Genomic DNA, 21961 nt, shown 5'->3' on the forward strand with positions numbered 1-21961 from the left:
TCCTGCTCAGTGGCTACCTCACCCTCCCTATCTCGTGCTGTTCTTGGACGCCTGCTGGTCGGGTTTAGTGCAGTCAGACCTGGGCTCATGGTGCGGAGCGTGTCCGAGCCCTGTGGTCTGGCGTCTGGGCTGACAAACTTTGTGGAAAGACCTGAGGCTCTGCCGTAATTGTTTGTTTAAGAGGCAGGAGTCTGTGTGAACCCGGGGCTCTGGGGTTGGAGCAGGGGCGAGCTTGGAGAAGGTGATGGGCGAGCCTGCCGTCTTGTGGTTGCTCCTGTGTCCAGCAGTGAGCTGGGGCAGGAAGGGGGGAGAAGCAGGGGCGGAAGGAGCTCCCCTCAGAGGCTGAGGAGGAAGGGTGTGTGAAGGAATCCAATTTATTCTAACGGAGAAGCAGAGCTCCTGTCCTTGGCCAGGCTCGGCCTTTCTTAAGGATGCAAGCCCCCCACGGGCACACCCTGATGGGCTTCCAGCTGATGCCAAGTGCACTTGAGGGCCAAGTGTCACCGTGCTTGTATGGCTGGGCCAGGAGCCCGAGTCCAGATGTGAGCAAACCCAACTCCCTTGGGGAGGTGAGGGTGGGTGCCATGGATGGACGGGGCAGGTGTCACAGCAGACTGCGTGGGGCTCGCCCCTCAGAATCCTGCTGGGACCCATCGCTCCCTATCTCTTCTTTCCTGAGATTCTGCCCGTCCTACTGGGGAAGAAGCAACCTGCTCCCCTGAGCAAATTTAACGAGAATAAAACAGCCCAGTTCTGTGACCTGTTGTAGACTAACCTTGGACGGATGACCCCACTGACCTCCTGTCCACCTGCCCTGGCCCCTGGCCTCCCCTGCATCTGCACTGGACACCAGAGGGGTCGTGGTGGTGGGGCTGGGGGCTCAGGAGCACTGTGGTCTTTTCCTAAACCAGTTAGTTCACAATGCAGGGCATTTACTCCTCCTCTGCCGGTGGGTCTGTAGGCCCCTGCCTTAGGGCTGATCCACCAGAGAGGAGCAGGGAGGGGAGCGTGCTCCATTCCCAGGTGGGCCCGCCTTCGGGGGGGAGGGGGGGCGGCAGGGAGGTGCTGTGACAGGAGGAGGGCATAAAGCTGTAAATCCTCCTCCCAGGCAGCTGCTTCAACTCTGAGAGCAAATTGCTTCTCATTCCACTGACTTCCGCCTTCCCCAGTAAAAAGAAAGGTAATTTTCTGCCTTGGGTTGTATTTATTACTAAAGTTATCAGGTCCTGTAATCAGTATTAACATCACCGTGTAAAGTAATACAAAACTAATTACTAGCTAAACTGAATTAGATACATGGCAACTGTCAGCCAGGCTGACAGGGAGGGGAGCCAATTTTTGGCTCTGAAAGGAGCGCCGCCGATGCCCCTCACCCGCTGAAAGCCGCAGCTGTAGGGTCCTCGCCACGCCGGGGCCCCTCCCGATGGTCTGGGCGGCTCTCAGCGGGGCAGCAGGGGTGGGAAGCGAAGATGCCCGTCCCTTCGCTTTTCAGGAGGCCTCACAGACGAGAAACTCGCCAGACCCTCAAGCACAGGGGTAACCCCAGGAAGGAAGGTTACTGTTGGCTGAGTGGCCCCGACCCACGCTGCCCGCCAGGAGCGCCGTCTGGCTCCGCAGGGAGCAAGCCCAGCAACCCCGTGCAGCATCCTCGCTGTCCAGGCTCGAGGGGACGTAGCCTGCCTCGCAGCCCAGCACGTGACAGAGCCCTGGTGCACCCCCAGCTCTGTCTGCCACCTGCGACACCGAGCTCACGTTTCTGTTAAGGTGGAGAGGAAAGATGAAAAGTAGAGGGAAAGGCTCAAGGTCACAAGCAGCAGCCAGAAGGGAGGTGCCTGGAGCCATCAAGCCAGAGCTGCAGACCTTGGCAGAGCCACACTGGGGCGCCCGGTCGGCCGAGTCTCTAGCTGCGGGCCCCATGTCCTGACCTGGACACCCAGCTTTTAGAAGGGGAGCAGCAGAGCACCTGGGGGGGGGGCCAGTTGTGGTCTCCTTCCTACCATGAAGAGTGGGCGGCCTCGAGCAGGTCCCCATCCGGGTGGCGTCTGGGAGAACGCACCCAGGCCCCTTTACCTCAGTTCTCTGGGAAATAAAATGAGGGTGCATGGAGGGAGCTCTGCACCTGCTCATGCGTCCCAGTATGTCTGTGGGTGCTTGCCGGCTGAGTCCAAGAAGCTGGCGAGCACACGCAAACATACTGAGCCAGCGTCGATAATCACGGACAGGCTCGCGGTCCCGTCACACCACGTGTGGCTCTGGGCATCATTCACGCAGCACCGGGGGAGGAGGGACCAGACCCTGCTTGCGGCTACTTGCAAAGGCCAGCTCCCTCGCCCTCTGGGACCAGATTAAATCTTACAACAACATGGCCAGATGACAGAGGGTGAAAGTGCCTTCTTTGCTCTCGGGCAGTGTTTTAAGACACAAGCTTTCCAATCTGCTTGCTCTCATCTCGGCGACAGGGATTGGTCCTGTGTGCTCCATATGCAGGGTTTAGTGACAACTACGGTCTGGCGGTCGGGAGGAGAGTGGGCGGCCGGGAGAGCCTGGGGAGAGGTGGGCGGAAGCCCCATGTCCAGCCTCCGTCCGCATTCAGAGGCGCAGGTTCGTAGGGCTCACTCCCATCCCCAGCGTTAGCAAGCATGCACGATGCTCAGGCTGCATGGCAGGGACTTCTCCAGTGTGCAAGATGGCTCTCGCGGGTGGCCCTGGAAAGAAAGTTACTCCCGCTTGCTGCAAGGGATGCTTGGGGTGTCTGAGGGTCGAAGAGAGAACAGAGGTGTATTTATAGATGTTATAAATAGCGTACTCAGCACCACAGGGTGTTGGTGTTAAATCTGACGGCAGAGCAGGACTCGGAGCAGAAACGGAGGCAGGCTTTCAGAAACAATCCGCCGCTCTCCGACATGAGTCCCTGAGCCCCTGCCCTGCCCAGCGCACCAAGGCTCCCGATCCCTAGGCAGCCCAGCCTCTGGGCCTCATCCTGTGGTTGCAGGGGCAGAGTCAGCTATGAGTGGGGAGCGGGGAGAGGGCATGCCATCAAGGGACTCTATTTCTCTGGAGACAACATACCCTCTGCAGGGCAGCTTTCTGAGGCCGAGTCTGGGCTCAGTGGGCAGAGGGTCCCAATCCGCTGAGGGCAGAGCGTGGGCTCTGGGAAGAGAGAGCATCTGGCAGTGCCCAGGTCCCACGCTGCACGGGCAGTGACTTCCTGGGTGCCTCCTGCATCAGCAGCTGGACCCCAGCATTGACTCTCAGATGTTTTTATAACTATGTCACCTTCTGATCCATGTCAGGAGCCATGAATTCGTGTCAGGATCATTGACTGACTCCGTAGAAACCAGTCTGTCCTCCTCCATCAGTTATGGGGAGTTCCCTTAATGGACGGTAGGGAACAGTAACGTTTGTGGGAGCACCCGAAAACCACAAGCTCAGCCCACAGGGCCCTGCAGAATCATCTCTTCTGGGCTCTTCAAAGGGCCACACCCTGAAGTGGACCCCATGTCCGATGGGCACCTAAGAGGACGTGCAGCCATGGCCTCCCGGTCTGGACGGGAGCCAGTCTGAGGCAGTGTTTATGAAAGCACCATGGAACTTTCCGGAGCAGGAGCAGAGGGTGTGGGGGGCAACAGGGAGGCACCAAGGGCAGCCAGCTCTCTGGATGGACAGAGAATCAGGACTGAGGGCTGGAAGGGGGCATCGTCGTGGCTCAGGGAAGAAGCGGCCTGGGGACGGCTGTGGGTCACAGAGCACTGTCCCCCAGGGACTGGAATAGACGCCGTGAGTCCCAACACCTCAGAGGAGCTGGAGCCTGCGTGGCCGGCGGGAGGAAGTGGCCTGGGAGGAGGTTCGGCACCAGGGCGCGCCGGCTCTCTGCAGCTGGGCTAACGACTTCCAACCGCAGTGGCACCCAGGACGACCAAGCATGTCTGGGGCAGGCTCGTAGCAGGCTGGCGGAGCCCTGGCCTGGGTCTTCTGAGCCCCTCCCCGGACACGCTCTCCTGGTGGTCTGGCAGAGAGCAGAGTGCCCTCAGCACAGCGCACGCCTGGCCCTTGCACACGGCCCGGCCCGACAGCGGCGGTGCTGGGAGTGTCTCCACCACACAGAGGGCCTGGCAAGTGCCCGGGGCTGGGCCAGGAGGAAAGCCCCTCAGGAGTGGTTGTGAGGAGCAGTAACCCCGTCCACCGCCATCCACCTGGGGTAAAGCCAGAGGCCGTGGAGGGGGCGGGATAAAGGGATGATGCTTGGATGGGGCTGCCCATGGTGCTCTTCCGTGGCTGCTGGGAGAGGGGGTTCAGGTCACCTGTTGGGTCCTCCCAAGGTGCCCGGCTCCAGCCCAGACCCTTTCCCTGCTGCAGGGCTGTTCTTCCCCAGCAGGAAAGTGAGTGGCCAGGGCACATACGGCCTCTGCAAGGAGCAGAAGAGCTGTGTGCAGACCCCCTCCCTTCCTCTCCCACGTCTGTCTCCCCTCTTCCTCCACCACCAGCGCCTTTGCTCGCGGACTCCCAGCCTCCACCGCTGTGAGCCTCAGCTTGTGGCTTAGAGGCCATCCGTCGGTGCTGCTTTGTCACACAACGGGGGCAGACACCGTGATATCCGTCGGGCCGAGGGCCACCCCGTTTTTGAGCTCGGTCCTGGGAATGACTGGCACCCCAGATGACCCTGGACGGGTCTTGTCATCTTTCTGAGCCCGACACAGCAAGAGCATCACCCAGCGGCGTCCGCAACGATTAAGGGACGTCAGGCACCTAGGGTGAGAGTGTCTGGAGCATGGCGCCGGCTCAGTCAGGGTTGCGTGGCTATTCTGAGTTGTGAATGTAAGTGAGCCCTTGCTTCGAGGGAAGCTGTGTGGAAATTGGGATTTAAGTTCCTCCTCAGGAACATTTGGGGTTGGCCGAAGCCAAGGATCTTTAATCCAAATGCCTCATTCTTCGACAATTCATAATTTGCCTTGGGAAATACTGTGTAGCCTTCTAAATCAAATTACACTTGCTTGCGGCTTCTCGGATGACCCTTTCAAATGCATTAAAAACGGTAGTCTTTTCTACTGACTCATGGATTCCAGTCACCGGAGAGGACTCTGGTTTGGAATTGGATGAGTCGGAGGTGACTTCCCTCCAACCTCCAGCTTGTCAGAGGAGGGGTACAGGGCAAGGCAGCAAGGGTGTATGCCAAGGCGGTAGGGGTGCAGGGCAAGGCAGCAGGGGTGCAGGGCAGGGGGGCAGGGGTGCAAGGCAGGGCAGCAGGGGTGCAGGGCAGGAGGGCAAGGGTGCAGGACAGGGGGTCAGGGGAGCAAGGCAGAGTGGCTGGGGTGCATGACAGGGTGGCAGGAGTGCAGGGCGGGGGGCAAGGATGAGGGGCAGGGGGGCAGGGATGCAGTGCAGGGCGGCAGGGGTGCAGGGCAGGGCGGCAGGGGTGCATGGCAGGATGGCAGGGGTGCAGGGTAGGGGAGCAGGATGGGGGCAGGGGTGCAGGGCAGGGGGGAGGGGTGCAGTGCAGGGGTGTAGGACAGGGGGTCAGGGGAGTAGGGAAGGGTGGTTGGGGTGCATGGCAGGGTAGCAGGGGTGCAGGGTAGGGGAGCAGGATGGGGGCAGGGGTGCAGGGCAGGGGGAGGAGTGCAGTGCAGGGGTGTAGGACAGGGGGTCAGGAGAGTAGGGAAGGGTGGTTGGGGTGCATGGCAGGGTGGCAGGGGTGCCTGTGGGTCAGGAGGAGGGCTGTACCGACTGCACACCCCTGTTCTGTCTACACACGCCCTCTGGGAGGGAGGGATGTGAAGGGTGCCTCTGTCCACTTCTTTATAAACACTGACAGGAAGGAAGAGGTGGTGAGGAGGGGCTGGGTGTGAGCTGGCTTTCCCCCCAAGTCTTTCTCAAATCCCCGACATCCCAGGGTCAGCTTTGCTCCCGGGCAGCTGCAGGAACTCCGAGGCACCGTCCTCATGTGGCAAACCGGCTGGGAGTAACCCAGAGCCACACGTGTAAAAGACAGCCTCTCAGCCATGCCTTGGGGGGTGCCAGAAACCCTCCCGGCTCCCCAGCCTGACTGCAGAGGGGGCTTCACATCCCCAGGGCAGTCCCAGGCTGTGCCCGGGGTCAGAGGGAGTCCCGGGCGAGCGAGCGAAGCCGCCCAGCGGTCCTTGGATGGAGCATCAGCTCCACCATCTCCAACTACCTGGGCTCTGGTTTCTCTGTGGAGGAGCCTGGCCAAGTTGGCGCTCTTCAGATTTAGAGTACCAACTGTAAATCCTTATGGGACATTACTGACATAAAGTGAAATCAGATGTTCTTCAAAATCAGGAGGTTTTTTTGGTGGGGATGGTTTTCGTGTCCAGCAATACCTCTTCAGCATCTGTGTGTCGGGATCACCGGCAGGGGCTCTCACGAGGGGCGGCCGAGGTCTCTGCGTGGGGGGGGGGGGGGGGGCCGCATCCCAGCTCTGCCGTTCACTTAAACCCTGGTCGCTCAGCGGAGGGGCCTCCTGAGTAGGTTTCGTCTTGTGCAAAGCAGGATACTCTTAGTGGTCGCCAAGCCTGCACCTGCACTAACCGTCCAATCTTCACGATACCGTGCAGAGAAAGGTGGCGATTACTATTACTGAACCCATTTCATAGATGGGGAAACAGGCACAGAAGGGCTAATGCCCTGGCCAGAGTCTCCCAGCCGGTGGCAGGCTGTCTGCCCCGAGTCTGCATTCTCGGTGCTGAGTGGCTCAACAGCGATGCCCCTCTCTGGCCAGGGCGTGTACTTGGTTGCAATGCCGGGGACCTGCTCCCGCGTCGGTGCTGTTTCTGTCTGGGCCTCGCCCCCGGGTCAGTCTGCAGCACACTGTACCCCCCATCTTGCACTAGTAGGTAATAAGCAAGTACCTGCGGCTTCTAGATGGAGGTCCTGAGAGTTGTAGATTGGGTTCGATTTGAAATTCGTCCCACCAAGTAAGTGGCCACAGTCTGCAGTGGGATTTGAGTGAGTGATTTGGGCCCTGAATCTGTTCATTGTGTGCTGGCAGAGGAAGGAGGCGGACCGCGGGTGGCCGCGTGAATGCTGCCTCCAGCGCCCGTCTTGTGTGACCTGGTGTGACCTGGACTCGGTGGGTGCTCAGCAGAGCCTGCAGTACCAGCACACACTGGGAGATGGCGCCCTTCCCCAATGGTTGGAACTGGCCACCTGCACTCCCTTGCGATTGTCAGGGAAACCAATCAGGAAACCCTTCAGCGGGGTCTCACACCCAACACTCAGGCCACGACGGCCCTGGCTGTGATCACGTCCCCTCTCTGAAAGGGGACGGAGCAGAGTGAAGCCCCAGGAACGCGGTGTCCATCTTTGGTGGGCCCCAGGAAGGCAGGCTCCTTGCAATCCCTGTGCGGGAAGGGAGATTTATTCTCACCCAGTCAGAAGAAGAGTGTAGTGAGTGATCTGGGGAATTCTGTTCCCAAATGGCTGGGAATGCTCAATGGGAGTGACTGGAGGATGTGCCGTTCATCCCCTAGAAGCCTCCTGCAAATGCTAATGCCCTATTAACGTGTTCGACCCAGTCAGCCCCGAGCCTCCGGAGAGACTCGCACGCGTCTTGGCGTGACGCTGCAGAGGGTTGGGGTCTTGTGCCAGGCTGCCCTGCCCCTCTACCTGGGCACCAGGGCTTGGGACCACCACTCTTGCCCCCCAACCACAGACCCCAAGGCCCCACCTAGGGCCATGCTCCTCATGGGCGGGGCACCTCTCACTCTCCTGCCCAGATGCCCCAAACCTGCACCCAGCTCCTGCCCTGCCAGCTGGGCCCGCACCCCTCCTGCATGCACAGACTGTTCCCACCCACACCCAGGAGCCCATACTGGTGGGTGCCGGCAACTGCCAGGAGACTCCTTTCTTCCCAGAGGCATTAGAGCACCTGGCCTCCCCGGCTCCCAGAGAGCCCTCCCCTTTACACCTCTTTCCCTCTCCCCAGCGCTGGGGCTGGAGACCACCCCCCCTCCCAGCTTCAGGGGGGTGGCAGGGCTGGCCTGGGGAGCGTGGAGCCACCCCCAAGTCCGTCCTGGGCAGCCAGGGCTGACCGCGGGCTCTGGTGGGGGTGGTCCCAGAGGGGTGCCCAGGCCTGACTCAGCCGGGAGGGAGGGTAGCAGCGGCGCAACCCGTCCGGACAGTCAGGCCGCGCGGCGCACGCGGACCTTAGGACTTGGGGGCGGTGGTCAGCTTTCCTCCCTTGTACACCCATCTCAACCCCTTGGCGACTGGGGTTTGCAGGCCTCGCTGCCAGCAGCCAGGGGGCGGCGGGGAGCCGGAGCGGAGAGGAAAAATCCACCCATTTCCTGGGCAGATTGCGTCGGCCGCCGCCCGGCCGTGTCCCCGCCTCCCGGCCGCGGCCCCCGCGCGCAGCCCGCGCGGCGCTCAGAGCCGGAGCCGGAGCCCGAGCCGGCGGCGGGGCGCGGGCGCAGGGCGCGGAGGGGCGGCGGCACCGCGGACCACCGGGCGGCGGGCGGCGGGCACTCTCCCCCGGCGCTCGGGGCGGCGCAGCCATGGCCGGGGCGCGCGGGGCGGCGGCGGCGACGGCGAGCGGGCGGCGGCGGGCCGAGGGGGCGCGGGGACTCGGCCGGGCGCCCCTGCCCGCCGCGGTGCCCGCCGCCTGAAGGCTGCCCGGGGGCGCGGAGCCGGCGCGCGCGGGCGCAGGGAGGCGACTCGAGGCGCGATGTCGGTGCCGCTGCTCAAGATCGGGGTTGTCCTGAGCACCATGGCCATGATCACCAACTGGATGTCCCAGACGCTGCCCTCGCTGGTGGGCCTCAACACCACCAAGCTCTCTGCGGCCAGCGGCGGGACGCTCGACCGCAGCACCGGCGTAAGTCCCCGCCGCCGCCCCGCGGGCCCTCCCGCCCGCTCCCCTCCGACCCCGACCCGGGGCTGGGCGGCGCCGAGCAGGGCGCAGGGCCAAGGGCACCGGCAAGCGTCCCCGGCGGCTACCCCCGTGGGCGGGGGTGACCCTGTCCCCGCGCTGCCCCGCCCTCCCCCCCCCCCCCCCGCCAGTGGCCTGCCCTGGTCCCCCAGGGGCGCCACCTCGTTCTTTCGCCGGTTTTCCTCCTCGGGAGGCAGGGGCCTCAGGGCCTCTGAGGCTTGGAGTCCCCTTCACCTACTAGGAAGTCCCTCACTGACAAGGTCGGGAAACTGAGGCAGGGGACTTGGGGACTTGTCCAAGGTCACTCAGCAGGTAAGGGGTGGGGATGCTGCTGCCCCACCCTGTCGGAGCTGGTCCAGCCAGGGCTCGAACTGAGCGCGCCCTACTTTGTGAAAGCTGGCCGGGACTGGACTGCCGGAGTGGACCAGCAGGCAGGCGAGCGAGCTGGTGGCTCCGAGTCCCCGAGGCTTCTTTCCCTGTTCATCCCCACACCAGGTCCCTCAGGGTCCCGGAGCCCGAAGGTGCAGTGGCTGGGGCGGGGCCCTGGGAGGCACCTGCTGTGGAGCTGGCCCCCTCTCGGTCCTATCACCCCTCTGTCCTGCTTCCCAGGTGTCTTTTTCTTCCCTTGTCAAGGCCTTGGGGGAGGGGGAGAGTGGCCAGGGCGCCTGTGGGCAGGGCTGACTCAGACGGTGGCTGGAGCTGCGTGAGCCAGGCTAACCTGAGCCAGGCTAAGCGGGAAGCACCCCTGAGCGGAGGAGGATGTGAGGAAGGGCCCCAGGCTGGCTCCTTCTCGGGCGGGGGGGGGGGGGACGGGGGCAGGAGGCTCCTCTCCCGCCTGATTTTGGCTGCCCAGGGCACAGTGCTCTGGGAGGAGGTCTCCACGTGACCCCAACCTAAGACCCTCGTCATGTTCACCCCACTGGGTGTTTCAAGGATGGCATCCCGCGTTGCTTTCGTAATGACTGCGCTCCTGCGTTTGGGTCCTCAGCTTCTGGGGTTGGCAATGAATGAAACAAATGTATGGCTACTATAGATTCCCCTCCCCATCCCCATGCTAAAAATAGCAGGGAGGTGACCTGAGGCGACAGGGCAGGCTGCGGGGGAGGGTCTGTGCTAGGGGAGTGTTTTTGGACAGTAGTGTCGTCCCTGTGTACCTGGTGCTCAGCACCTGAGCTGGGCTGCAAGGTGACACCAGCCAGGCACAGCCCTGGCTTCTCGGTGTTCCTTGGGCATACCCCAGGACAGAGGTTGGGTGGGACCTGGCCCCACATGGCACCAGAAACTTGGCGACAGCCACCAAATGACTCGTGGGTAGCAGCCCTTGCAGAGTTGGAAGGCTGGTATCTCCTCGGGCAGTCTCTGCCAGGCTTCCCGCGGGACGGCAGCTGGGGCTCGGGGTCGTTGCGGCTCTGGGCTAGCGGGCTGCCGGATCCCGGCTGTTACCACGCGTGTCCATCTTCAAGCGTCAGGGACGGCTTTGCAAGGCTGCGCCAGCCTTATGGGGAGGAGATCTTGTTTCTGAATTACGTGCTGCTGTGAGTCAACCAGGCACTCGTGTTCTGGCCTGGCTCCTCACAGGTTTGCGGCCTCTCCCCCTCCCTGCTACCTGGCCTATCGATTAGGTCAGATGCTGGAACACCAAACATCCCTGGAATTGAAAAATCCCCTGAATTTGAACAAAATTTAGAGTCGTGCCTGTTTGACTTCCTTCTAGCCCCGGGGGACCTCGATGGGATTCCACCCCTTTGTTCTCGGGGCTCCCATCCGTCCCTGTGGTCAGAACGTGTCTTCGGACTGTTTTTGTCCTTCTCTGCCAGGGGTTGGACTTGGACAGCCCTCCCTGGTTGTCGTGCCCAATGCACTGCCTTATGGTCTCACTTCTCTCCCTCTCGCTCCCTCACCCCACCTGCCCCCCAGGTGTTGCCCACCAACCCTGAAGAGAGCTGGCAGGTGTACAGCTCTGCCCAGGACAGTGAGGGCAGGTGTATCTGCACAGTGGTCGCCCCCCAGCAGACCATGTGTTCACGGGATGCCCGCACGAAACAGCTAAGGCAGCTACTGGAAAAGGTGAGTCTGCGCGAGGTGCGTGTGCGTGTGTGTGTGCCCACACCAGTGCCAGGGCTGGGCTAGCCTGCACGTCTGTCCCTCTTTCTCGGTGTGTCCGTACTCAGAGTAGTTGTGAATGGATGAATGGGTGGATGGATCCCCCCACGGACGGTGCACGAGGAGACGAGTAACCCCTCGGGAGAGCGCCCTGGGGGTCCCTTGGGTCTCGGCAGGTGGGCTCTTTCCGGGCCCGGGAGCAGTTCGATCTGCCAATCGCAGGCCTTGTGGTTCAAGTGCACCGAGTCCGCCCCTTCGCAACGCAGCATCGCCATGCGGTGCAAACACGTGCTTTAAACCGTCATTGCAAAAAATCTACACAAGAATCATGTCAACTTGGTGAGATTTTTCACCCCATTTCACCACCCACCTACGCACACGGACACCGCACGCCCATGTACACACCATGCACAAACCACCTACACCCCCCCACACACACACCACACACACACACATACACACACACACAGACCACACACACATACAGACCACACACACACATACCGGTAAGCCATAAGTTTGCCATCCTTGAGGAGTATGGGGTGGGGTGGGGCCTGAGCCCTGAGGAAGCCATTCCCCACCCCCCGGGGCTATGCTCCTTGCTGGGGAAGATCATGGCCGCCGTGCATTTGGAGAGGGGACAGCACCATGGTGCTAGGTCAGAACTGTTCAGTTTTGAGCCCAGCTCAACCACAACCCCTCATACAACTGCAGGTAAAGCAGGCCCTTGTCTTGGTCTCAGTTTCCCAAAGTGTGGAAGGAAGGCGTGGGTAAGCGATTCCCGGGTGCGCCCAGCTCTGCGCGGTCCCCGGGATGGGTGTGTGGGGGGAGAAGGGCCCGGAGGCCATGGGCGCAGCCTGGCCATGGTGCCTGGTCTACTGTAGGTGACAGTGTGGTGTTTGTTCTGCTGTTTCTAGCCCACCCAGTACTTCATTTAGAAAGAATTAAACGCATTTAGCAGATGCCACAAACGTTCATTAACACCAAACTAGACTGTAGCCTAATTGGGCCTTTAATTATTCAGAATTGCAGAGGAAGGAGGTGGAGCTGGGAGGGGCCTCTGGGACCTGGGAGGGGGGGCAGGCGGGGGCTTGGGGGGCAGGCTTCAGGCCCTGGAGCTCTTGGGGGAGGTGCCCTCTGGATTCCAGACAGCTCTCAGAGCTCCTGGGAGCACAGGCCTTGGGGCCCTTCTTTCTGCCTCCATACTCCAGGGTATCAGGGCTGAAAGGTTTAAAGCCCTATCTTATACCCCAGTGGGCACTGTGTTTTCAGAGGGCAGCAGCCTTTTGTTGTGAAAGAGGACCTCGGGGCTTCCTGCGTGCATTCAGACTGTGCGGCGGGGCAGGGCTGCTCCTGCCACCTGGGGGTCTCCTCCTGCCTGTGGGGAAGGGGCACCAAGGTACGGGGGCTCTGGTGGTGTGTTCCCTCGGCGGGGCCGGGTTCCCAACTGAGCACGAGGTGCGGAGCTCTGTGCTTCTCCAGCCTGGCTGCATGTGGAGCTCCACCTGAGGGGCGTCCAGCGGTGCAGTCGTGGGCTGCACACCCAGGGGTCCGGCCGTCGTTGGCCTGGAGTCCCCGGGAGGGCCTGGAGGCCAGTACCTGACAGATGCCCCAGTGCCGACCTGCGGCCAGGGCTGAGGGCCACTGGAAACCCGCCGAGTGGAAAAGGCCTGTGGGGGCCGTGGGCTCTGTTCTCTTTGAAAAAGCCATCAGCCCTGACTTTGGAAGTAGGGGCTTTGGAGTCAGGCCAGGCTTTGGATCGTGGCTGACCGCTGTGGGATGGTAGACAAGCGGCTTAACTTCTCTGAGCCTTGGTCTCCTTATGCGTAACATGGGACTTGAAATAGTGTTCACCTCCCAGGGTTTTATAAAGATTGAATGGAGTAAGTGACAGGATGGGCTCAGCCTGGGGAGGACTGCATTGTTTGATAAAAGCTGTGTGACCTTGAGCTTGTCAGTTGGCTTCTCAGGGACACATCCTGCAGGAAAGAGGGTGGATGGCCCAGGGACGGGGGCGTAGACCGGGGTCTTCTCGAGGGGGAACACCCACCTCGGCCCATTCATCTGCTTTATGACCGGCCAGAGTGGGGGTCCTCGCTCCAGGTGGGACAGACAGTAGGAGAGTCCGCATTTTGTTTTAAGGCAATGGAGTAGCTTGGCATCTTTAAAATTTGTTTTCTCGATCTTAAATTTAATCTTATTTAAAATTCGTGAAAAGCATTCCTTGTCTGGCAAATGAGAAGCCCGTCGCACTGTGTGTGGCCCCCGCTGGAGGTCTGAGTCTGGAGCGAGTGTGGACCCAGCAGCTTCTGCTCAGCCCACGGAAGTCCCCGCTCTTGTGGGTTTTGCCAACACGTCAGGAACCCTACGTCTCCGGAGGGGGAGGGATCCTGACTGGAGCGGCCATTTGTGCCCCTCCTCCCAGCATTGTGGCTGCAGGAGGCCCTCCTGTGCATTAGATGCTGGGGGGCGGGGGGGCTTGTGCTGTGGTTGTAGGAGTGAATAAGCCCCAGGCCCCTCCCACCCCGAGTTTCCCGTCCAGCCAGGTGGTTGTGTGTATGTGTGCTTACTGCCGGGCAGGCATTGTGCCAGTGAGGTGATGCTGTTTCCAAGTAGTGTGCAGCCGCTTCTGGCTTTGGAGCATCCTGGAAGCCTCCCTGGAGGAGGTGGTGTTTGGGCTGGGCTTTAAAACATGAAGAAAAAACCAAAACTCACAGCTCTTCTCAAAGGAAGTCCTGTGGTTATTCAGTGTGACAGAATCAGGTGAGGGGGGCAGGGAGAGAGAAAGTAATAGAGCGGATGTTTTCCAGTTCCCCATAGAAAGGATCAGAGAGTGTCAGAGTCACCCACATGGTGTATTTTACAAACCTGAATTTTTAAACTGGATTTGTATGTTACTTTTAAATAACTAGCCATAAAATTCCAGGCATTTGAAAATGCTGCAATGAGTAATATCAGTTTTTCTCCTACCAAGAAGCCTTTCAGTTGTGCCCTTACTTTATTTTTTTGCGGAGGTGGAAGATGTACCGTAAGTGGTAGAAACCGCGCTGTCATATTCTCACTGACCGAGTCAGGCTATGTGTCATACCCAAATGATTCTGTTCCAAAAAAGGGAGAGGGTTTTCAAAGGCAGCAGGAGATCAGATGTGAAGATTTGCGGTGGTCGTGAAGGTCTTCCTCCCTGGTAATTGGATTAGATTCTGAGAAGTGGCCCAAACACCACTGCACAATCCTGAGCTCCGTCCGCCTCCCCACCGCCCCAAATGCATGTGCACAGATGCACCAGCCAGTTTCCCAGAAATAAAATGCCCTGGCAGGTGGCTGCACTGAAATGGTTTCCCTTTTAAGCGCTCTGGAATCCTGTTGAATATTAAAGTTCCATCTTGAGGCTAGACTCAATTCAGATCTGCCTGCAAAGATGTAGAACAGCGACTCTTCATTTGCTGGGTGATTGATTCCTGACTCTATGCACTGAACGTGTATGTTTACAGAGCAGTCATCTACCTATGATACCGGGAGGTGTGATGGATGGTGCGCGAGATGGGGACAAGGGTTGATGCGGAGTCAGGGAGAGCAGTTTCCTTGTAGCTTGGCTCCACGCTCCTGCCATCAACCTTCGCAACAGGATGCCTGTGAGATTTAGGGGGACAGAGAGTCTCCACCTGGGGTGGGGGAAGCCGAAAAGCACTATTCATCCTTGTTGGTATTTATGCCTGCCTAACTGGTTTCATCCTGCAGAGTCACAGTCCCCTCCCCCCGACCAAAAAAAAAAAATAAGTCACCCAAAGCCTTGTATGCCTGGAGTTGTGAGCTGGGGAGGACCCGAGGTTCCTGAACCCCTGATTTGCATCCCTGGCTATAAGAGAAAGCATTCTGGAACATGGCAGAGGAAATGTTTACCGAACCAATTTGCTCTGTTTGGGGAGTTCTTGGTCATAACACTCCCTGCTGCTGGTGATTAACTAGTAAATAATGCATGGGCCGCCTCTGGTTCCCAGTGTGTCGGCTGTGTGGGAAAGGTCACTGTCGTGTATTAGGAGGCAAATAAGATGGGCGGGCACCTGCTGCAGCTCCTTTCTTGAACCTGTTGCCTTTTTGACAGGTGCAAAACATGTCTCAATCCATAGAGGTCCTGGACAGGCGGACTCAGAGGGACTTGCAGTATGTGGAAAAAATGGAGAACCAGATGAAGGGACTGGAGTCCAAGTTCAAGCAGGTGGAGGAAAGCCATAAGCAACACCTGGCCAGGCAGTTCAAGGTATGCATGCTGCTTCCTCCAAGTCGAGACTGGGTTTGGTTTCCCTTTGTGCTTTCCCCTTCCCCTCCAGAACTAGAAACTCGGGGCCGGGGAGGAGCCCAGCAGAAATTGCCCTTGGCCTTGCAAACGGCTGCCACCATCCTTGGAAATGGAGAGGCAGCCTGCCCTCGCCCTTGTTCAGCGAAAAACAGGGTCAAAGGGGTGGACAGAGCGGCGGTCTTCAGCCCCCATTAGCTTCCCAGGCCAGGGTCCCAGGCAGGACCTGGCTCCTGAAGCCAGGTCACAGATTAGCTGGGAAGGGACATGATTGGTCCTTGTCATTCTGCAGCTGCTGTAGGTAAATCCCATTAGCCAAGGATTAGTTTAATTGATTAGAGCCATTTCTGAGCAGGGATCACTCGGGGCAATTTTTCACATCTGACCTAATTTAGCTATGACAGGGCACACTGTAGATTTGCAGGGAGGAAAGAGAGAGACACCAACATCTTTCTCACTTCCTGGTAAGTGTTTTTTTCTTTTTCTTTTTCTCTCTGGGTCACTCTGGACTTTAAAGCCAGAGTTTGACCTAAAATTATATATACATATATAGAAATATGTATATATACATATATATACACCTCTAGTTTACTCAGCTTCAAAATGATTAAATTGAAAAATTATATGCACCTTAATTAAGGTACACGTGCATGTTAATTAGCAATCTAGCCCAGATATAAATGAACAGGTCAAATTACACAGCCCTGCTTGACTAGAAATTGCTGATGCTCCGTCTTCGTGTCCTTTTTATGCTAATGTTTTCCTTTGTTGTGCTCCCTGCATGAAGCAAGAAGTAATCCACTTTTAGAACCGATACATTATACAGACCAAACGGCAGGCTAACAAAGTAATAAATCTATATTATAAATAAAATAATAGCAGGCCTGATCTTATCGAGGAGCAATGAGCCGATTGCTCACTTTGGAGGCAGGTGACTATGTTGTCCTTGCTTCTGACAACGTCATCGTGAATTATCTCGGAGAGAGAGATTTTTGACCCTCCTGACCAAAAAGAGTTTGTGTCTCTCCCTGAAAGGCCAGCATTCCCTTGCACCATGCTAGAGTCCGATTCCTCTGCAGACGAGGGTGTCTTTAGCCGCCATGAGCTAGCTCATCTTTGCAAGCACTGTCCACACGGGCATCTCTCCCAGGTCCAAAATTTGGAGCAGTATGGCCCCGGGGGAGGAAAAGCAACCCCTTGCCTTTGACCATGCTTTAATTGCATTAAGAATTTCACCAGGGATTGTGAGGGAATCTCTATAACTGTTCAAGCAGTTCGTTTAGACTAAATCTAGCAATGGAGTGTGATTTTTTTTTTAAGTGACCATGAAAATATTTGTCTATTAATGGCTGTCTGTTTAAGGCAGGCTAGTGAGGTAGCTCTTCAACAGTATTTCGTTTTCTTGCTTGCAGGGCTAACTTAAAAGCGTTTTTTCAGTGCTGCAGTGACTGAAGAAGCAGTCCACTCCCATGTAACCATGACAGAGGGTCAGAGAGCTTTTGCACCATGCATTTTTACTATTATTTTCCAATACTTAGCACCATATCACTAAGGAACCTTGAACACAACCAGGATCCTCTTTTGCATGCGACTGTAGATGCATTCCATGGATAGTTTGAACCCTTGTCAATGCATTTTTTGAAAAAGAAAAAAAAAAAAGAAACTTTGTGTGTGTGATTAAAAGCATGTAACCTTAAGATGTTGCATTCTAAACTGACAATAAAGACCTTTCCCAAATATGTTGGTGTTCTGAAGACTGTTTAATATGCTCTCCTAACTCTTTTGGGCCAGAATACATAAACCTATAAATGAAACAGGAGTGTGCACATGCTCCCTCACCCGGGGAGAAGCCAGGCCAAGGCAGGGTGTTGCAAGTTTTTGCACGCAGAGCACTGAACCCAGCTTATTTTAACCTTGCAGGCGATAAAAGCGAAAATGGATGAACTTAGGCCTTTGATCCCTGTGTTGGAAGAGTACAAGGCCGATGCCAAATTGGTATTGCAATTTAAGGAGGAGGTCCAGAATCTGACGTCAGTGCTTAACGAGCTGCAAGAGGAAATTGGCGCCTATGACTACGATGAACTTCAGAGCAGAGTGTCCAATCTTGAAGAAAGGCTCCGTGCATGCATGCAAAAACTAGGTAGGACCAGAACCCTGCGGGGGCGTGGCACCGCCCACCTCCGCTCTCCTACAGGCTTAGGGAGTGGTGCTGAAATGGACAGCGCCCGCCTGGCTTCAGGGAGGCCGTGGCTGGATTAGGGCTTCTGGGTAGGGCTCCCGCTGGGGAGCGTACAGAGGCAGCACTCGCCCGAGGGCGCCGGGCAAAGGCCGGCTCGCAGACCCCATGAAGTCGCACATCCGGAAAAGGGACTCGATGCCACATACCATCTGCAGAGTATGTGTGAGTGGGTGTGTCTGTGTGTGGAATGGGTGTGTCCAGGACACGCGTTTAATAGGGCTGGAAACATACATCTCATATTCTCTCCAGGTTGGGAACAAGGGCTGACGAAACTCCCGAGATAGAGCGAATCATGCGTGGTTTGAATAAAAGAGGAAAGAAAATTCGGTCACACCACCATAGAGGACTTGCCATTCACAGCGAGAAAAGGCGTCAGTCCGTCCTAACGGCTTGGATGGAGGGAGCCCCTGAGCCCACAGGCTCTTCAACCCCATTGTTGCTCTCTGGGGGGGCACCAGATCTGGGGGTCCCCCGCCATGGGGGGACCCCTCTGGATTCTGGCTTGTGCTTGATTCCCGCTCGCCTTGTCAACTTCCCTACTGGGGGCTCTCACAGATCGTGACTTCCTGGCGTCTGAGCCCACTCTCTCCTGCCACGTTTCCAATTTCCGGTTCATTCTTAGGTTTTCGTGTGAAGAGTAGCTGGTCCTTCTCACCTGCTGGTTTTTGACACCAAGGTTGTTCATGTTCATACTGTATCCTTAGTGTACTTTAGGGTAATTTTTAGTGTAATTTTGGTTTATGAAGAAGTTTCCCTGAGGTTTTATCTGATATTCTAACTTGATTCCCTCCCCACACCCCCCACACATACCCCAAATGCCTTTTGATAAACTTACAACATCCCAAAGTAGCAAATACTTTTAAAAATCCCTGGTGCCATGAGGCAAAAGGGAGAGAACATCCGAAAGGCAAGGAAGTAGTCAGCCAGCCCCCCTGTTTGAGCAGGTCCAAATGTCCAGATTCTCTCGAATGCTGCGCTAGGCCTCCCAGCAAAGGCAAACACTCGAAAGTGCCCCCCAAGCCTGGGGAGGACAGCAAGAGGCATCGGGAGTTTAATCTGGTCTAATGTGGGCACTTCTGCTGAGTCCCATGAGGGATTGTCTACTGCGTTCTTCCAGTGATGCGCTTCATGGCGCCCCTGTCCTGGTGTGTCAGGGGCTGGGGGACCTGGGACAGCCCAGGAGGGGTCAGGGCTGGGCAGTCTCCACACCGCTTCCCGTTCTGACACTCCAGGGGTCAGTGTGATATTTAGAATGCTCACAATTATGGGACCATATTTATGAATACGGGTTATATAATTATTTCCGTTGGGCACAGGTTGGGGTTTCTACCCAGCATTAGGCCACCACGCTGACCGCCTCTCTCTGCCCAGACCCTCCACCCAGGGGTCTCAGCCTCTGAAGAATGCAGGGGGGGGGCTATTGGTTATTTTATTCCCCCCTACCCACCCCGGGATACAGACTGTGTATACCGGGGAGAAACCGAGATGGGGCCTCCACGCTTGCCCTGTAGGGGGTCAGGGAGCAAAGTGGAAATTCAGAGTGGAAAGTTACAAACGCTGAGAAGCCACAGGCCTCTCCCAGGGAGACACAGTCCCTCTTGGGATGAGCAGCCTTCCCATCGGCACCTGACCTATTTTTAGAAGCTGCGTCAGTTTTCCTTTCAGCTTAGGATCTCGGGGCTTCCACACAGTTACCCTTGGGCCGCCGAGGTGGTTGGTCTGGGAGTAAAGAGAGGATGACTCCCAGGGGCCGTGTGCTCTCCCATCAGGGTGCAGCTGTGTGGCCTCGCCGCTGTGTTTCTTTCTTCAGAAACACCTTGACTTGTGGATAGACCCACTGAATCGGAGTCTGTGGGGGGCCCAGGGATCTGCATTTAACCAACGGCCGGGTGAGTCAATGAACACCAAAGGGTGATAGTCCTCGGTCTGCGGCAGGCTGTAGTTAGGTATCACCCTGCGGCTGTGTGACTCTCCCCAGGCACTGACTGTCTCAAGGGCCAGCCACCTGCTTATCTGTACAGTGAAGGTGTAGGAGTCCCCATGCCCTGAGACCGCCGTGGGAGTCCAGGGACACCTCATATCATGGCTCACACTGTGCCTGGCAGAGTGGGGGGCCGCAGGGCCATCAGGTCAGCAGACAGGTAGGAAGTGATAGGTAGGCAGGCAGACAGACACAGTTGGTAGGTAGATGAACAGACAGGTAGGTGGGTAGGTGTGGGGGTAGATAAATAGGCAGGTGACAGATTGAACATGGCCCCTCCCTCTCCCTGGGTTTCCATTCAAGCTCAGTGACGTAAGGACCACATTCCTATCCTGTGGCTGCTTGATATGGTTTTTATTTCAGCCTTGTAAATGGGTACCATCTTAGCAGCCTCTCTGCCTGCTTGGAGGTTTCGGGAGCGTAGAGCAGAGGAGCCTGCCTCCTGCCTGTGGGGGCCCCCCATTCCCTGACAGCTATGCCGGAGGCTAGGGCTCCTGCAGGACTTGGCCTCTCAGTAACCCCCCCACCCCGCCCCCTCGGCGCCTCGGCGCCTTGGTCTGAAGTCTCAGTTGGTCCCCGTTACCTTCCGGTATAGACACTGCAGCCCCACCCCACCCCCGCCCCCAACAACGTGCCCTCAATCGGGTTGCTCCTTGTGGCCCCCTTCTCTTTAAGTTGACGTGGCTGGTAATTCCTGACCCCAAAACGTACACAGAGAAAAACAAGGTTCCATTCGTTTTCTGTTTCTATTTGTAAAGATTGCTCTCTCAATGGGATTGTATGTTTTTCCCAGGGGCCCAGCCAGAAATGACTCTGAAACTCCATTTCTAAAACTGGAGGTGGGGCTCAGCATCTCTGGGGATCCTCTGCAAAAGAGGTGGCTTCTGACTGCTCCCCTGAGCTCCCCTTGTTCCCAGACGGGAGCGCCAGAGCTGCCCAGCGACCCTGTCCCCCAGGCTGGGGCCGGAGACTTCACGGTCACCCCCGGGGAGCCTACACAGTCAGATGACCCAGCAGCTAAAGCAACTGAGCCAGAGACTCGGGATCCAATACAGAATGCTCTTCATACATCAACGTGTCCTGAGCATCCTTTTAGCTTCAGGCCTCAGTTTTCCTGACTGTAAAATGGGGGCGAGGGGGGGGACTAGCTGAGTTTTAGGGCTTCCCCCAGTGGGAAGGAAGTGCCCAGACACCCAGAGCCAGGCATCGGAATCTCTGGGGGTCTTGTTCCACCGAGAACACATGTGAACGAAGCCCATGGGCTTCAGCGTCAGCGGCCCCACCAGCCCGGGGCCCACGTTGCTAATGGTCAGGGTGTAGACTTCTTTGCCAGTTTGGGATGTCAGGGCATGGTGCTTTGCCTTGGCACCACATCCTGGGCTCTCTCTCCTGGGGGAGGCAAGTCTGAAGCCCCCTTCCTGTTCTCTAGCCCTTGAGATGCGGCAGGTTCGGGAAGGCAGAGGGATTGGCCCTGACCTGCTCCCAGGGGCCTGAAGGGGCAGGGGGACGGAGTTGCTGGCAATGGGGTTGCCGAAAGTAGCACGAGCGGGTTTTGCATTCAGTGGAGGATTGGGAGCTAAGTCTGGGATGCCTCCGCCTGCAGGAGACCCCACGAGAAAGAAACCAACCCACAGCTAAAGTGCCGCTCGTGTGTTGACCTGAGTGGGATCCTGGCAGGGCAGGCTTCCCCTTCTGGAGTCCCCCCAGGAGGTGCTCAGGGTCGTGCCTGGTGAGAGGTCTCCCGGTGCCTGCCCTGCCCTGCCCATGCGGAGGGGAGATGAGGCACCCCCCCTTGGTGCCACTCCCAGTCTCTGGCTCTGCTTTGTCCTCAGGTTCTTCCGGCTACGAGGACATGTGTCTGCCCAAGCTCCCAGCTTTGCAAACGGTCCCCAGTCCATGAGGGATAAAAGCTGGGACCAAGGGAGACCACAAGCTGAGGGCCCAGCCTGCCTGCTATGGGGCTCTCGGGTCCTTGCTCTGGTCTCTGGCCTGGTTCCTCGGTGGGCATGTCACCCTGGGCCTGCTCGGGGCTCCCTGTGGAGACTGTCCCAACTGTTGTTCAGAAGTGGATTCCTTCTAGGAATAGCGAGAGGCAAATGATTTCATCTGCAGGGCACTGCTTTGTCCGGGCTCCTGGCTTTGCACGGTGTCCTCCCTCCTGACACCCGTCCTGGGCTCTGGAAGAGGGTGAGGGCGGCCAGGCCCTCCCAGCTGGGTGCTCTGGCCCTGGAGCTCCGCCTCCTTTGAGCTGCACCTGCGCAGGGGCGCTTTCCCAGCCTCCTCCCCTCCTTTACGCACATCCTGAGCCCTCGTGACAGAGAGGGACACTTTCCTGAACTGAATGTGCCAAGACTCCTCCATGAGGCTCTTCCATGGGGCTTTTTTAGATCCTGTCAGCTCCTGAGGTCTTGGCAGAACCAGTCTGGACAGAGAACCAAAAATAACTCCCTGACTCAAGCAGGG

The 21961-nt window shown here is 57.8% G+C and overlaps 1 protein-coding gene across 2 annotated transcripts in view; it reads left to right on the top strand.

The window, feature by feature from the left end:
• OLFM1 (olfactomedin 1) overlaps nucleotides 1-21961 on the top strand; it is a 36926-nt gene that overhangs the window by 4008 nt on the left and 10957 nt on the right. Inside the window, exons 1-4 of one of the 2 annotated variants that reach the window (XM_028093439.1) lie at nucleotides 8625-8827; nucleotides 10799-10948; nucleotides 15087-15242; nucleotides 17199-17418. In XM_028093439.1, the coding sequence (XP_027949240.1) occupies nucleotides 8678-8827; nucleotides 10799-10948; nucleotides 15087-15242; nucleotides 17199-17418 (676 nt within the window). In that variant the 5' untranslated portion in view covers nucleotides 8625-8677. Of the gene's footprint in view, nucleotides 1-8624; nucleotides 8828-10798; nucleotides 10949-15086; nucleotides 15243-17198; nucleotides 17419-21961 lie in introns of those variants that run through there. The other variant, XM_028093440.2, reaches the window with a different exon arrangement.

This window comes from Eumetopias jubatus, unplaced genomic scaffold (assembly GCF_037043125.1).
Source record: "Eumetopias jubatus isolate StellerSeaLion01/CBP00866 unplaced genomic scaffold, mEumJub1_p1.0 scaffold_15, whole genome shotgun sequence".
NCBI classification, from domain to species: domain Eukaryota; kingdom Metazoa; phylum Chordata; class Mammalia; order Carnivora; family Otariidae; genus Eumetopias; species Eumetopias jubatus.